This window comes from Ascidiella aspersa, chromosome 8 (genome assembly GCF_963924565.1).
Source record: "Ascidiella aspersa chromosome 8, kaAscAspe10.2, whole genome shotgun sequence".
Taxonomy (NCBI): domain Eukaryota; kingdom Metazoa; phylum Chordata; class Ascidiacea; order Phlebobranchia; family Ascidiidae; genus Ascidiella; species Ascidiella aspersa.
The window spans coordinates 14,301,693-14,319,345 of record NC_139454.1 but is presented as its reverse complement, the minus strand read 5'-3'; the positions used below and the strand labels follow the sequence as shown (position 1 = coordinate 14,319,345).

The following is a 17,653-nucleotide window of genomic DNA, read 5'->3' as shown; positions in this document are numbered from 1 at the left end:
TTCAAAATAAAGCGCTCACATTAAACGGATATACGTAACATCACATACAGCTCTGACGCATAAAAATTGGTGTAACAAGGCATTCGTTGCAAACTCTAGCAAGAGATATCGGCAATCGAATTTAAAGAAAAACTTTCATGACGCAACATTAAGGCGATAAAACAAAGAATTAATTTGATGTGCTGACGTGTTGCGACAGAGCAGTCTTTGCAAGAGCACAACGCAGATCATCTTCTGCATCAAGTCTGCTCCTGTATTTAGATTTTATAACCAACAAGCTTAAAAAGCCTGTTTCACAAAGGTATGTTGTTGGAAAAGGAAGAATCAGGTGCAATGCGATCTCAGACAGAACGGGATATGACTGCAAACTCTTGATCCAAAATTTGGTAACTGACATTGAAGAAAAATCAGTTTTTGCTGCATCACTGGTAATGAGTTCAATGAACTCCTCTTGTGCATTCTCAGGAACATCTTCAACTCTGATGGTGAATGGGCTTCTTGCAAGTGCAAATGGTGTGTCAGGTAAATTAGGAAAATATCTTGAAATTTCTTCTTCAAGAATTTTGAAGTGTTCTTTGACAGAAAGTATTGTTCTATTCATTGTTTCCTGTTCAATATCATTTTCCTCAAAGAAAGCAGATAAGTTCGGCAACATGTAAATTCTATTTTCATCCAATTTTTTTTGCCAAAGTTGAAGTTTCAACTTGAATGCTCGGATCTTTTCTGACAAGTCTAGGCATGTTGCATTTGGTCCTTGGAGAGACAAATTTAACTCATTTAAGATTGCAAAGATGTCAACCAAGTAAGCAATTTTGTGAAGTTGGTTTTTGTCGCCGAAAAGTGCTTCAAACTGTGGTTTAGATTTTTGATTAAAAAATGTTTTCAATTCATCACGAAGATCAAAAACACGTTTCAAAACTTTGCCTCTGGACAACCATCTCACACTAGTGTGAAATAACAGAACATTATTGGATGCATCCAACTCACTGCCAACTTTTGAAAATAGGCGGCTGTTTAAAGCACTAGCTTTTACAAAATTCACGACACTTACAACGCTTTTCATTGTATCTTGGAATTCTTGTGGCAAAGTCTTCGTTGCTAACACTTGTCGATGAATCATACAGTGAGTTCCGATGGCTTTCGGTGATGCATTGATTACCAAACGTTGAAATCCAGACCTACATCCCAGCATTGCTGGAGCACCGTCTGTGCAAACACCATAAACATTTTCCCAAGGAATGCCATGATTTTGCAGAAATGATCCAACTGTGTCAAAGACATCGCGTGCAGTAGTTGTCGTTTCAAGTGGTTTGCAAAAAAGAAACTCATCTTTGAAATCACCTTCATAAATGTACCTCACGTAAACCAGTAACTGAGAACAGTTTGCCACATCTGTTGATTCATCAAGCTGGATACTAAATATTCCAAGTGGAGCTGATTTCATTTCCTGGATTACTTGCTCCATAATATCAGCAGACATGTCGTCTATTCTTCTACTGACGGTGTTATTAGACAAGGATATTGTATTCAGTTTGTTACCATATTCAGCTCCAAGCATAACTCGAACAACGTCTTTGGTTGCTGGCAGCAGCAACTCCTCGGCAATGGTGTGAGGTTTCTTGGCTTTGGCGATTCTGAGAGCCACCAAATATGAAGCTTCAATGGCTGCCACATTTTGCTGTTGGTACTTGCCCCCAGAATCCAGCCTGTTTTTTTTGACACAATCAGCTTTGTTCTTAAAATACCACACATCCTTGCCCGCAAAGTTTGGATGCTTAGCGTCAAAATGGCGTTTCATTTTGTTGGGCTTCATCGATTCAGCTGACATAATTGTGTTGCAAATGACACATTGTGGCTTTTCAATTCCTGCGTCAACTACGAAAGTAAATCCATACTTCAAAAATTCCTCACAATATTTTCTTTTCCTAGGCCTAATACTTGTCTCTCGATTCATCATGGGAAATCTGAAATTTTACAAAATAAATTTTAGTTTATGGCGCCCGTTATTATTAAACTCTTTCCAATGGGTACTTTTTTGCTTTTTTAAGTCTAGCAAATGTTATCAGTCGCTTTTGAAAGTTCTGTAGGCTAGGCTAGCTATCGTAGGCTACCTATGGTTGATGCCGGGAATTCAATAGTAAGCCTACACTGGCTTGCCTAGGCTATCAACTGATGCAAAAATAATAGTCTAGCTCTCAACATGCTTCCTGGCTGCTCAATGTTTGAAGATTTAACTTTTTTTCTCACAAATATCAACAAAAATCGCGACCTCAAGTCCAACTTTTGCTTAAATGCATTTCAGCAATCAGCAATTAAATTGTTATTTTCATGGTAAAGGCCTTTGTGACGTAATGAATTACCTGAAATCAAACGAGTAAATTCTGTAATTTTTCATGGCCGCTAAACTGCCGTTAAAATCTTGCTTTCCGAGCATATTTGCCATTATTAAACGAAAATCCTGTAATGAGGCCCAGGGTGTTCTGGTTTGTCTAGTACTCTAGTAAAATCGCGATGCGCTCTGCGGTGAGCTGACCATTGTTAAGAGTTAACTTTCTAAATTTCTAAACTAATGAAATTCTAAACTTTTCAGAAGGCCTCAGGTGACCCGAGGCAAATTGTCAGGCGACCCCAGTTGGGGTCGCGACCCACAGGTTGGGAACCGCTGGTTTAAACGAAAATTTTTTGCACCTTGGTTTGCTGTATGAAATATTTAACTAGCAAATATTATTGGTGGTGTGCTGTTTGTGCGAGTGAAGCAAGCAATTACCATTTGTAAGGTAGTTACATTTGGAATCAGTAGTTACCAGATGTCACTGAATTCAGTTAATAATTTTGCAAAATATATTATATTTGATTGCTCAGTATTGGAGTATGTTATTGTAATGTTAAACTTCTCCACTTGGTTTATTTTTATAGAACTTGCTCATATTTACTAGTATAATAAGAACACATATTATTCGTCTGTAACTGTGATTCAGCCATTCTGGGATTATGTTGGACATTGCTTAAAGACATATCAACAGTACACTGGGAAAAAAAATATATATATTCAGTCTATTCCTCAAAGATACAACAAACCTCTGGTAAGATTATTGTGACAATGAGATCATAGTGTAAGGCAAACCATTATGGAATAGAGTATCTATTTTACTTATAAACAAAACTTTAAACTGCTAACTGTCCATGGGTAAAGTTTATCTAGTTTAGGGCTACCCAAGTTTTCAGGCTGTGACCTCATTTATTATATTAAACTTTTTGACCCACTAGGTTTAACAGTTTAAAAAATAACATTTCTCGATGACTGTCTGCTTTGGCATGCATTTATTGAAGTAATGTGCGTTTCATAATTTGCCATTAACATACCAAACAGAAAAAATAACAATTTTATGAATGTAGCACTTTGTGTAAAATTTAACTCCATGAGCAACCCCCAGTTTGGAAAGCCCTGGTCTAGTTATACAAAACTTCCGAGTAATTTTACCAATGTTTTGTTTGTGTATGTTACACTGTTTTTCTATTATTCAGGTTGGAAAACTGATTGGGAACCTCTACTTAAAAAGTTCTGGTCACAGAATGAGCAGATTATTTAAAGAGTAAAATAAATTCCTTCAAATTTTCCCCCCTTTGACCATTTGTTGTTCTGTAAGAAGCCTATTAATTAATGTGAAACTTTATTCTCTTGTAGATAACATATGACACTGCTTTACACAAATTCCTACTGGTAATTGTTTGGGCTTTTCAGTGATTTTGATTTTTTAAGTCAGGGTTGTCCAAGGTTGCACAGTATTTCTTACATATTCTTTACGGGCCACAAAGCAGACTATACATGCGTGCCAGGAGCAGATAAACGATTTTCGTTTGTAACTGTCGAAAGATATATAAACTGCACAAACTTTCTGCTATCACCAAATTGTCAAATAAAATCGAGCGATAATAACTTTTTTGCCAAGTGATAGTAAACTGGTTTGTTTAATGGTGTAATCGGAAAAATGTAACCCTAACCAAACCATTGCAGGATGCTCGCTGATTGTTGGTCACTTATATTTCTTTAAAATAAACCCTGTACGCATTACAATAATTCAACAGTGCTTCGCGAGCCACAAACAACGATGTCGGGCCTGGGTTTTGGACCACCCTGCCTTAAGTAATCAATTTTTGTTAAAAGAGTCATTATTTTCCTACTTATTGGTACACCTTATATGCAAACTCAGGCAAGCAAAACAAAATAATGTTTATTTAAAATTTATTTGGTTAAACGTGGTAAGAATCAATCAATTTAAAGAATAAATAAAGTTCTTTATTGACACCAGATTCCAGAGGCCACTTCAGTATTGTTTTCGTTTTGTCTAGTACCTGGTCAACAGCGTCTGTATGAACACAATTTATCGACCAATATATTGCAAATGTTTTTTTATAATTTTATTAAATTATCTCTTTGCACTGATTTAGTATACTTAAATTTCAAAGTGTGTATTACAAAGTAAACGTTTTGTTTTATATGAATAAAATATTTATAAATTTTTACTTTGTCGTCAAAAGAGTTGTTAAGTTATTACTTATTCTGAATAAATTTCAGCAAATAAATTATAGACTCTAAAAGTATAGTGGCTTAATTTAGAGTAAATAAAAATATCCACACAGAACTAGGTAGCATATTGTACAGGTTTGAAATCAGGACTGCTGAGTCGGCCTCGAGGAGTCGGTTTGTTTTGCTGGAGTCGGACTCGGGACTCGAGTAAGACCATGTAAAACTACACGAGTCTCTAGTCTGAAATGCGCAGTAAACTAATATGACCACCAACTGAAAATTGTAAAGGTGGAATAGCATGTGGTGGAATATTTTCCAACCATGTATTATGAATGAGTTATACGACACCCCTATAAGTGGTAGCTAAATATCCATGTAATTTTGGTTACGTAAATTGGCGGAATACAGGCTGTTTAGTCAGGGCCGGACTCGGGACTCGACAAAATGCCACATTTAACTGGAGTCGGACTAGGGTTATTTTTAACCGACTCCGCAGTACTGTTTGAAATAATTATTTTTTGTCATTTTCAATGTAAGTTTGCGAAAAGTATTTTTTACCTCGAGTGCTTCTCATCTTTTCTCCCTTATAGCAAAAGTTTGGAGCTTACTTGCTGGAGGTTGTAGTTGAATATATCAAAGCCCATGTATAGAAGTAGGTGACATCTTGTAAACAGCTTAAATATATATATATCTTTATTCAGTTTAAACTTGATTGGATAACTGGTTGTAAAAGAATAAAGATTATTATTACATTTAATTTCAACAGATTAGAAAGCTGCGTAATCTGGTGATTTCCTTTTTTAAATGAACAATATTACTCACTAAATTTGTGTTCACCAAACCCTATCCACTAAACTGGTACCAAACTGTGTAATGTTAATATTTCTTAACACCAAAACTAAAGAATAATTGAATATATTACAAGATCCCTACTCTAATTTGCTTTAAGTGTTTTACTGTAATGCTAAAATAAACGAAACTGGGGCAATAAAAATAACTTTAAACAATATTGTAATTTTTTGTTTATTGTACTTATTGTACTATATAAGCGAACACAAAAAGTTGTACCAAAAGGCTTACTAGTAATACTAAAAAAATGTAAATTCCTCTCCGGCACCCCGGTTTGGAACCACTGGTCTACTCTACAGCAACGCGTTGTACGCTTCCGCAGTCATTAACTTGACGACGTTGGCGCGCCAACGAGTGTGTTACCATATTATATACCGGTAGTACTTATGGTCAGCTGATATTGTATGCCCTTTTTTAAGTGCGTTTACACGAAACTCGACAATGAAAGTTTGACACCTAATTCAAACATAACTTTTAAACTGTCAGAAATGTCGAACCTTAATATATATAAGCTGGTTGCTCCAAAATTTTACTTAACCAACATGCAAGTCAAGCCCAGTTGTTTACGTTTTACTATTATGCACTAGAGCGGAACGCTGTCGAAAGTAGAACAATGAGCTACGTCACAGTTTGTCCTCATGGTTATAATCTCTTTGCTTGGTGGTTGTAGTAATAGCAAAAATTACTACAATATGAAATACTTCTATACAGTATTGTTTGCAAGATGGGCATGGTTTTGCAAATATTCTTATAGATAGTCAAAAAATAATTGTTTTACAAACCATAGTACTTGAGCCAAAACGTTTATAAATTTATTTAAAGTTAAAGTTTATTTTTAACTTTAATTGCATTATGATAGTATGTATAGTATTTGACCTATTTGACGAGTATTTGACCGGTCAATTGATCGGATTTTATTTGACTGGTCAAATGCCCAACCCTAGTAGAAAGTAACGCAAAAAAATAAAAATCTACAAATGCCTCATATCGCAATGCATATCATATTATTTGGGTTAAGGTGCGGGTTCGAGTTTGGGTGGGTCAAGCATTAATATATTTATTATTCATAAAAATGCTTGACCCACCAAAACACAAAGCCGCACCTTAACCCAAATAATATAAGTTACTTTCTATGTATTCAAACAAGAAAAAACGCCCCAAAATATCTTGCTTATAGAACCAAGCAAATCAAACGGGTTGGCGACCCATGGGTTGAGAAACACTGCGACCTGAAAACCCGAGGTATTATTTTAAAAGTCAGGAAAACTATAGTGCCTACATATCTTAAATCGAAAGTTGTGGGACTATATAGGGCGCTCTTTCACTATTGTACGTGAAAAGTTATGCAAAAAAAAATAATAATAATAATACCGCATACCACAACGCATATTGTTTGGGTTAGGGTGCGGGTTAGCGTTTGGGTGAGGGTGGGTCAAGTAATATTATGTTTATTATTAATAATAACTTGACCCATCCTCAACCAAACGCTAACCCGCACCCTAACCCAAACAATATGTGTTGTGGTATGCGGCATTTGAAAAAAAAATTTTTTATTAATTTTTACGAACAATAGTGAAAGAGCGCCCCCTGATGCCTGTCACTGCAGACCAGTGGTTCTCAACCTTTTTTCTTTCGTGGCCCCATCATTTACGTTCCAAAAAATGCTGTGGCCCGATAAATTTTAATCAAAGAAAAAACTGTAAAGTAGGTTTAGAACAAAACATAGCAGAATATATTTCAAAACAGATTATTTATTCAACCGTGCATAAGTTAGACACTTTGACTGAACAATAAATTTACATTCCTTTTTAATTCCTCCCCAAGCCATTATTTCTGTAAAATTAAATATAGTGACACAAATGAAACTAAATCTAGCTTTTTTAATTGCTCTGTGGCCAACCTGAAATGTTCTTATGGCCCACTGGTAGTGGTAGAGAAAGTGTTTCTCAACCTTTTCACTTGGGTGCGCACCTAGAGACGTATGCATTTAAATGACTTAGAATTAGTAAGCAAAATATATTTGAAAAGCTTTTAGAGATAGGTCGATTTAAACCTCTCAAAAATATAAGTTTGTTTGCATTATTATTTTAGGTAAATGGTCTTTTCAACACGACAGGAATGTTTTTTTATTCAACTTCATGAAAAAATATACATTCATTTTAGTGTTAGGTTTGTGATGTCCAGTGAATTTGTAACTGTGCATTACTTCACCGCATATTTAATTTATTTTAATGATTTTTTCAGTGCCTGTATATCACCATCACTTGAAGTAAATTGGGTTGCATATGAAGCAAGCGGGTCGATTATGAGCCTCTTTTATGTCTTTTTGCCTAATGAATCAACCTCACTCCTTCAAGGTAGATTGTCTGAGTCTGATTAGAAATCCACACCGATTTTGTTGGCTGGTGTTTAGCAAGCCAGCAAAAGCCGGCAAGCCACACAACCTGTCTGTGTAGGCTATCAACTGGCGACCAACTGGCAAAAATATTTACAGTATGAGAATAAAATGGGTGGGCTTGCGGGTGTGATTAATATCCTACGGCTAGAAGTTTTTCTGGTAAACGGTCTAACGGCTCAAACCGGTGTTTTTGCAATTTCTATCAGCACCAAAAAGCGAGCAACAGCAACACATTTCAAAATACGCAATAGCCTACGATAAATTCCATAGTATGTAATTATACATTAATTATTACTTATGACGCTACAGACACTCCAGCACAAAAGGAATTGCCGTCGTGAATATAACACGGCGGCTGATTTTCGCATTATACCCGAAAGTTTTAGTTGCAGCAGTTGCGGCTTGCATAGTGCACCACTTGCCTAGAACAGTTGGTTTAGGTTTTTATAGCGTATTCTTGTCTTATGTTGTGTTATGTTTTTAGATACTGAAGATGCTTTATAGCGAAATATATTTATCTTTTTATTACATACAAACAAACTGATTTTCGGTTTGCTAAGTTCTATACTTAGTTTAATCTTTATACCCGAAAGGTTGCTATTTTTTTAACACAATTGACTTTTGTTAAAAAGTGCTTCATACGATTTGAGCGAAATGAACATGAACAAGGCAATAAGTCACACGAGTTGTAGCTTTTAGCAACACATTCAAGAACAAGATGTTTTCTTCTGTCGATAAGTCAACGAACGACAGGCATTTTGTTGTTGTCTCTTTGTCTCGTTCATGTCCTTCCGTCACACATGATGAAAAACGTGAAACTGTGAAAAACATAAAAGAAAGGAGGGGTAGTGATTTGTTCGGAATTAAATTCTATTGAATTTTAACATTGAGCAACATCTACTTATAAATTTGCATTTTTTTTTAATTTGCACAATTCGTTCAATGTAAGTTTTAATATAACGACGCATCACAAGAAAATACGCTTTGAAGTTGCTGCTTATTCAATATTGCTTTCTTCAAAAGGCAGGAAATGGGGTTTTCCTAAAGTTGTGAGTTGAAAGCTAATGTTTCGCGTGTGGATAAATCATTATGCTTGATACGAGGTATTTTAAACTCGTGTGTAAACGCGGCTGCGTATGATCAGAGAAAAAAACAGACAAAACCCCAAAACGTACCAAATGTTTAAAAGAATTCGGAAATTTATCACAAAATTATTTCGTGCACAACAAAATTAAGTCGTGATTCACAAGCTAAACGCGTTGATTTCAAACTATTGAGATCCAAGCACAAAAATTAGGCTCTTTTAAAATTTATCAAAAGATCGTGCGATCGACGTAGCTTAGACTTGACTTCATAGATATAGACTATACATAATTTGCGAAATGCAATACATAATGGTTTAACAAAAAGTCACATAAAAACAGTTTACAGACCTTTCGGTCGGTAATTTTACTTATTTATTTTTAAATATTTTTAAAAGTATAATAGCTTTTCACCTGATAAACTAGGTAGAATCAGTGTAGCATTTATCATGCAATATTACTTGATATTGGCTAATTCTACGTCACTATACACGTGACCGTTGTCCACTGACGCGTGACCTAACGCCGAATCGTGCGCTTTGATCGTTTCGCAAGCTATTCTATTATATACGTCTTACTGATAGCGGCTTGAATCACCGCTCTGTTTATCATGTGTTTCTGAGATTTGTTAATATACTCGACGGGCAACATCTACTGAGTGAAGTGTCTTTGCCTAGAGTACAAGAAGTTAAGGACAGGTATTCTAGCGGCCTGCTCCTTTGGAGTCGGATTAAGAACTTGTAAGAGTCTAGGCAGCCGTCGGCACTCGTCTTCAGAGCCAGCAGCCTTCTTACCCCTAACTAAACACCCCGATTCGCCACATCAGTTATTGTGAAATCCATGATTCCAAGCGGTTGTTTCTTTAGCTTTGCTGATGCTATGAGTCGTCTTAACGTATCGTTCGACTAAATCAATTCTTCCAAACGCTGGCTTCTTGCTGGTTCCAAACACAATAGTTTTCAGAGTTCGTTCGACGACTTTTCTTGTCCATAAGAAATAGAGTTCTTCCTCACTCGATGGCAACAATTTGATGCAACGTTGGTTGAATTATGAGAATCATTAATTGTCTTTTTGCCTAATGAATCAACCTCACTCCTTCAAGGTAGATTGTCTGAGTCTGATTACAAATCCACACAGTTTTTGTTGGCTGGTGTTTAGCAAGCCAGCCAGAAGCTGGCAAGTGTAATGATTTATGTTTCTATTGTTAACTCTGATTTCTATGGTATTTGCTTCTGTGCGTTTCTCCTTTCTTTTCCTTGCCTCTCTCCGTAATTATCATTATACGTCCCGCGTCTTGTTGCATTCTTTCCCTCCCTTTATAACTCGTGTAACTTTCCTATGCTTCGTCAGTCTTTGTCAGTTTCTCTTATTGGGTACTCTTTTATATTCGTTACTAATAACGTTCTTCAGAGACCGAACAAGAAGATGAAGAAGACAGCACAGAGAAAGAAGAGTAAAATCAGGATCTCATGCTAGGGGGCCAGAATAACGCACCCCTAATATCTAATAGTACCCCCGATCCAGGGGGGAAAAAGCGCACCACAGTGTTTTCATAATATTGTTTCACACCCAAAAACTCAACCCCCCAACTTTTAAAGTAAACTAAAATGGAGACCAACTTAAAAATCGCAACTTTTAATGTCAACGAACTAACCGATAAGACCAAACGCCACGCCATTTTTTCCTCCCTAAAAAAATCATCTATAGATACTTATCTTTTGCAGGAGACCCACTCGACACCACAGGTTGAGTCAACCTGGGCTGCTGAGTGGACTCCTGGTGTTTCTTATTTTAATTCATCTCCCTCTATTTGACATGGAATTTCTATCAGAAAACATTGAGAACCATGAACTAATTTTGCATGGTAGACTTGCCATATCTTAGTAAATATGTGGACAAAATTTAAGTGCAAATTTTTACTGGGGTCATAGGTAACTGGGATATTAAAAGGACCCCACTTTTTGCTTTTTTTTTCGTTTCAACCCATGTTTCACAATAAATATTTTCCAACCCCTTTAATATTTTGTACTGAAATTTTCGCAGTTAAGAGATAATCCTGTAAACAACACTTCTACCAATTTTTAGTCAAATCCAAAAATGGGGTCTTGGCGAGGTTTCAAAATTAGGGGAAAATTTTAGCCGAGTGCTCGGAAAGGCCAACTTTGGATGTCTATGACCTTTTAGAGTGACAATGTAAACTATGTTTTTTTTAATATTTGGTAGAAGTACTATCACCTGTAAAAAAATTGGGCTGTTACCTTATTTAGTTTAACAGTAATAGGGCGTCAAACATGGTCCAAAATAGAAAAATTGCGCCCCCTCGGCAGACCCCCAAACTAAAAGCTTTATAACTCTGGCGTTTGTCGACAAATTACGCTCAAATTTTGCAGGTGTTCATTATATAGGATAGTGAAAAGGTGTGTAAAATTTAAGGGAAACCGGAGAGGTTGAATTTCTTGACTGTGTGAATTGACACGGAATGGCCCACCAGTGGTTCTCAACCTTATAAGTGTCCTGGCTACCTTCCATTAGCACTTAACACTTTGTGCTCCCTTTGCTCATGAATTCGAAAAACACTTTAAATACATCATAAGAGAGGTCTCTGGACATAACGCAAACCAAAACAAAATGGTTTAACTGGCTAAAAATTAAAATATAACATGCCTGTTGCCCCCTGAATAATTCTCCGTGCTCCCCCTGGGGCCCAAAGGACACGGTTGAACAATGCTGTCTTTATTATTATGTTTTTTATTTCATGAAACAAAACCATTTATTTGAATTTTTTTATACCTAGTTAATAAATTTTCAGTTAGTGAAAATTTGAAATTGATAAAATTAATAAAAAAATGTACCCAGTTGTCATATTTATGCAAAATTAAGGCAATTCTAATCATCGAAAACAAAAAAAAATAGTAGTCTAAAACGAATATTTATCATGTAAATTTTAGAATATTACATCTAGAATTATATCAAAACATTTAAATCTAGATGAAAATTATCTAAAATAGCAACCATGTGTCTGGTCAAATTTATGCGGCTAGCTGTTCCATCTCCCTGGTTTTATTAGGTTTGATACGATGGTATTTGCTATAATCAATTTTATAACATACTGTGTAAATTGAAACCTCAGGTAACAGGCAGTGGTATAACCTCCACACTATCAACAAACATAGTTAACAAAATGTCTGCGAAGTTTCATACTTTGTCTTATTTCTTGTATGTATTTGTTTTTCTAGAACTTTATACAATATGTTGAATAGAAATATTTCAGCCAATGTGTTATTGTATGTCTTTTCTATAGTTGTATGTAAAGTTGCAAAAGTCAGTGTATTAACACATTTTTTGGTCACTTTTTATTGTATTATAAAGTGCTCAAATTTGAAACCTAATTACCAATTTCTAATTGTAAAAATAAGAACCACTTTAGAAAGTCAAAATACTATGTTGTCTAAAGATTATTTTGCAAACATAAAAATTGAAAAAAAACTGCAGAAAGCTTCGAAAAGTCTTCGGAAGTCATAAACTATAAATGCAATTTTCATATAGAAGAAATAATCACATAGTGTTTTAAGCATCATTTTTGAAACTAGCACCCCAACAAATGGGGGAATAGCATTTTACTACAGGCTTTTGCTGCAAAATAAAGCCTCCAGAGAGATAAAAGCACTCAATAATTAAAAAACGACCTATTTTCACATAGTGGTCAAATATTCAAAAAATAAAATCTTCGAAACCGCTTATCACAGAACCCTCAAATTTGTTGCAATCTTATTAACTGTTTAAAATATAAAGAAAATCTAAGAACATGGGTTCCGGCCCTTTAAATTAGACATGGAATGACCCAATAATAAATTTTAAAGAAGAAAGCCGAATATGTTAGGTTTTAAAGTTTAACTTTATGAGTACCAGATTATAAACCCTCAAACCCGTTTGAGGCGCAATTAACATCGCATCGCCGTGAACGTGGAAAAAGCAGTAACTTTTATCGTATGACCCACCGGTGGGTCACAACACAGTAGCCAAATTTTCTGCAAGACCCACTGGTTGATCGCATAGCAGTGAACGTGTTAAAGATGACTCAAGCAATTTTCACCTTTTCACGGGTTACAGTTTAATCGCTTCTTACAGTATGTTTCATCACTTATTGTTTTCCATTCGGTAACATTTGGTACATTTCAAACCTTGGATGAAAAAAGCCGAAAAAGCCAAACGCTAATTAAATAAAGTCAAAACACATAAAAGGCTTTAATAATTACTATAAGGTAATTTGTGTGATAATAAATAACCTTTAAGGTCCAAGTTTATGTGGTAAGGTAAAATGACAAACATAACACGTTCACAACATACCAAACAAAATGAAAATTTTGATCTTAGGAAAAGCTCAGTTATCCTATACCTTTAGGCTGAAAATGTAATATTTTTTGTCAAGTTTTTTATTGAAAAATACTTTGATTTGATGAGATTACCCTAAAGCGCAGTGTTTCTCAACCTTTTTGCTGTCTGCTAAAAGTAATAAAGCGGGGCTTTGCTAACTTGGTCCACTTCACTTAACTGTTTGAGGGACCAATACTTTAAATTTAAGTATGAGCCATTTTCTTTGTATTGCTTGCGATTTTCCCAAATGTGTGAAATATTGGGGCTCTTGCGGTTCGATATGTAGAAAGTAGGGTTGGCAAGTCTGTCAATTGACTGGTCAAATGCGGTCAATTGACGGCACTTTATTTAACAGGTACTCGCATTTGATTCAAATGTTGTAAATTTGTTAAGGGTTGTTTTGAGATTTGAGTTTTTAATAGAATCGATTGTAACTTTTTTTAATAATTCAAATATAAAATGGTGGTTGTTTTGAGATTTGAGTATTTAATAGAATCGATTGTAACTTTTTTTAATAATTCAAATATAAAATGGTGGGGTTTACCTGATGCAAACACATGTTCTGTGGTAATAACGAAGTGTTTGGAATGACAAAGTAGATTTATGTTGTTTAGAATAAATGCACTAGGGTTGGGCATTTGACCAAATATTGTCCTATTTGACGAGTATTTGACTGGTCAATTAACCAAATTTTATTTGACTAATCAATAGCCCAACCCTAATGCATTTATTCTAACAAAATAAATCTACTTTGCTATTACAAACACTTTGTTACTACCACAGAACATGTGTTTGCATCAGGTAAACCCTATGATTTTATATTTGAGTTCTCTAAAAAAGTTACAATCAAGATTATTGAAATCTGAAATCACAAAACAACCCTAAAAAAATGTACACTATTTGAATTCAATATAAGTATTTGACCAGTTAAATAAAGTGTGGTCAATTGGCCGTATTTGACCGGTCAATTGACAGGTTTGCCAACCCTAAAATGCACTATATGATTAATCGCGTTTGTCATAAAAGGAAACACTAGTTGGGATATACCACAATCTTAGGCTAGTTAGGAATTTAGAAGAACCAAATCCCTCGTCTCTACTGGACCCTGGTGATGATTTAGAAAATTCAGATAGTGCAAAAGTTGTGAGGAGAAAATATTTTTTTACTGATGCATTTACTTGTTAAATTTTGTTAACTTGGTGCAAAGAGATTATAACCATGAGGACAAACTCTCACTTTTGCCTTTTTTCTTTTGCCTTTAAGCAATGCATTCTACTTTCGACAGCCGTCACGGTCTGATTCACAATAAGAAAAACATCATCTTTTCGATTTAAGCCTGTTATAAAAATGTACGCTTTTGGCGTAATCTGTTGTTTAATGACCCCTAGTCCTAATTTAAACCGTTTTCTGTTTACAAAATTGACTTGGTAGGACAGGCAAGGTTATCACAAGTTGCGTGACACTTTCTTAGGACCCTACTGTACATTTTTGAAAGGTGTATTACTGTTAAAATGTACGCGATTGAGCTATGTCGTTGATTTCGGGGCTCTTTCCATTTGGTACGTAGAAAGTAACGCAAAAAACGGTCTACAAATGCCGCTTAACGCAACGCACATCATTATTTTATTATTAATAATAATGTTTTACCAACCCAAACTCAAACCCGCACCGTAACCCAAATAATGTGCGTTGCGGTATGCGGTATTTGTTGACCTTTTTTGCGTTACTTTCTACGTACCAAATCGATGGAGCGCCTTAGTTACCACTTCTAGGCGTTAAGATTTATGTGAGGAATTGCCTTATAAATTAAATTAATACCACTTCGTTTGTTCTAAATCTCAAGGTGCCGAACTCATTAAACTTAACTATATGGCGGTGTTAATTAACTCCTTAATGTAAATGATATAGGTATTTTGCATTGTACACTGTACAGAGCCTATTACAGAAAAAGCAACTTTTGGTAAACCAAACCCATAAATGATTTGGCTTTAGTGTACAAATTTTAGTAAAAATTGTAGAATTCCAAATTTGATGAGTGTGCCGCAAATTAAAATTCTTTTTCAAGGGCGTCGCAAAAAAAGTTTGCGAACCACTGCCTTAAATTACTATTGGAATACAAATGTATCTATTTCTATATTACTGTTTAAGATCCCAAATTTAGCGGTGGGGCGCAGTGGTACTATGCAGCTTGCGAAAAAAATTTTGAAGTGCAAATTTTGTCTGTCCCTTGGTGGTAATTAAGCTTAAAAATTAGTAATTTGCCAGCTTTTCTTACATAAAGTAAGTTGGAATAATATTTGGTTGTATACCAATTTAATTTAAATAAACAAATTTGCTGTACTTGGTAAATGGTAACAGCCATTGCTCATTTAGGAAATGTTCTTTACGCAATATATACTTATCCCAAAGAATACTTTCCATACAGTAATTTTTCTTTAGTATGCCAGTGTTCAGTGCGCAAATTAAATTTATGCCGTACTGCTGCTCTAAATAGTCTTCTACATACGTGTTCCAGTGTTACAAATTAAAACACATTCAAATTGATACCATAAACTAAAAATTAATACCAAATTCTTTGAAAACATCGTTTAAACGAAAATTTTTTGCACCTTGGTTTGCTGCATGAAATATTTAACTAGCAAATATTATTGGTGGTGTGCTGTTTGTGCGAGTGAAGCAAGCAATTACCATTTGTAAGGTAGTTACATTTGGAATCAGTACCCAGCAAACACGTAACGTTGTTACGACATTCGAAACGTTGTAATAAGGTTGTCTGTTGGTTATTGCTAGAAAAATAATGAAGTAAATGTTTTAAATAGGTCAAATTTTAACGTATTAAATATAACGTCAAAATAATGTTATAAAAGTCGTACAATAAACGTTTTCATGATAACCTTAACATTCATACGTTTTCAAGACGTTTTTTAGACAAAAAAATATAACTTGAAAAAAAAACGTTTTTGTTGCGTGAAACCCAGCACATATTTTGATGTTAACAAACAACGTTTTTTAAACGTTTGACTGAAACGTTGTAAGAAAGTTGTCCACTAGTTAAGGCTTGAAAATAATAGAGTAAATGTTATATCAGGGTAAAAATCTAACGTATTATATATGACGTTTAAATACCGTTACAAAAGTCGTAAAATAGACGTTGTCGTAATAAGCGTAACATGCCGACGCTCGCAGGACGTTTTCAGTCAAAAAATGTGGGTTGTTGTTTCTTGAAAATATATAACGTTTTGAAAGAACGTTTTTGTTGCGTGAAACCGAAACCATATATTGATGTTAACAAACAACATTTTTTAAACGTTTGACTGAAACGTTGTAAGAAAATTGTCTTTTAATTAAGGCTTAAAATGGATAGAGTAAATGTTATACAAATGTAAAATTCTAACGTATTATATAAAACGTTTAAAAACGTTTGATGAAACAATGTAAAATAGTTATCTAATAGTTAAAAAAACAGATTTGTTTTTTTCTTCGAACAAGTTTTTTAAACCAGACCTTAAAATCCCATTTCCAAAACTATACATTGCACATAGAGTTACGTTAATATTAACGATAAAACACAACATCTACAGAAGCTGGAATAAGTTTAAAATTCTACATTGTTTAAGGACATAAAAAAGTACCGCATAAAATTTGTTTTTACATCAAACCTAACCCATATTGTGACGTTCAAGATCTATCATACTTGTCGAACATTAAAACAATCGGAAAGAACATTTGTGTTTCGTATGACCCCTTATGTTAGCATCGGCGTTCCCAGTTTATGCGAGTTTAGTTTGCGATAATGAAGGCTCAGAAAACGTGCTTTTTTGCGTGCAACTGCAGCGTTGTGCGTGCGTTTTAGGGCTTTAATTAAATTTCGAACTAATATCGTTAAATGCTATAAAAGTAAACTGTATAACCAAGAAATGTGCAGACTCGTCTTGGCGCTGGTCTAGAATCCTACAATAACGCACATTATTTACGTGTGGGTGGGTCAGGTATTTTATTTAATAATAAATGTAGTTTTACTTGACCCAACCACACCCTAACTGAAATTGTGCAAGGATTTAATAATTGTTTAAACGCTGTGGTATAGGATTCTAGAGACCAGCGCCAATATTGAATATTACTATTTGGTGTACGCTGATGTTTTTGCTATGCAGGGGATTTTAAACATAAATTTCGAGTTACATGGATAATTATAGAAAGATATATAAGCGTCGTTGGATCAAATTACGAAGAGAAAAGAACCGCAAAAAGTTAGAAAAAGAGTACTATCGTAAATTTATTTCTAGTAGTGACAGTGAACCAGAAGTTGTTATTTCGGCGCTCTTTCACTGTTGTACGTAAAAATTAATAAAAAAATTTTTTTCTTCATATGCCGCTTACCACAACGCATATTGTTTTGGTTAGGGTGCGGGTTAGCGTTTG

At 34.8% G+C, this 17,653-nt stretch overlaps 1 protein-coding gene across 1 annotated transcript in view; it reads right to left on the bottom strand.

Annotated features, from left to right (window-relative positions):
• The window catches only part of LOC146136255 (uncharacterized), a 31,163-nt gene extending 29,335 nt beyond the window's left edge, over positions 1–1,828 (bottom strand). Inside the window, exon 1 of the mRNA XM_083396193.1 lies at positions 188–1,828. Within this exon, the coding sequence (XP_083252319.1) occupies positions 188–1,828 (1,641 nt within the window). The remainder of the gene's footprint in view (positions 1–187) is intronic.
• Between the last annotated feature and the right edge of the window lie 15,825 nt (positions 1,829–17,653).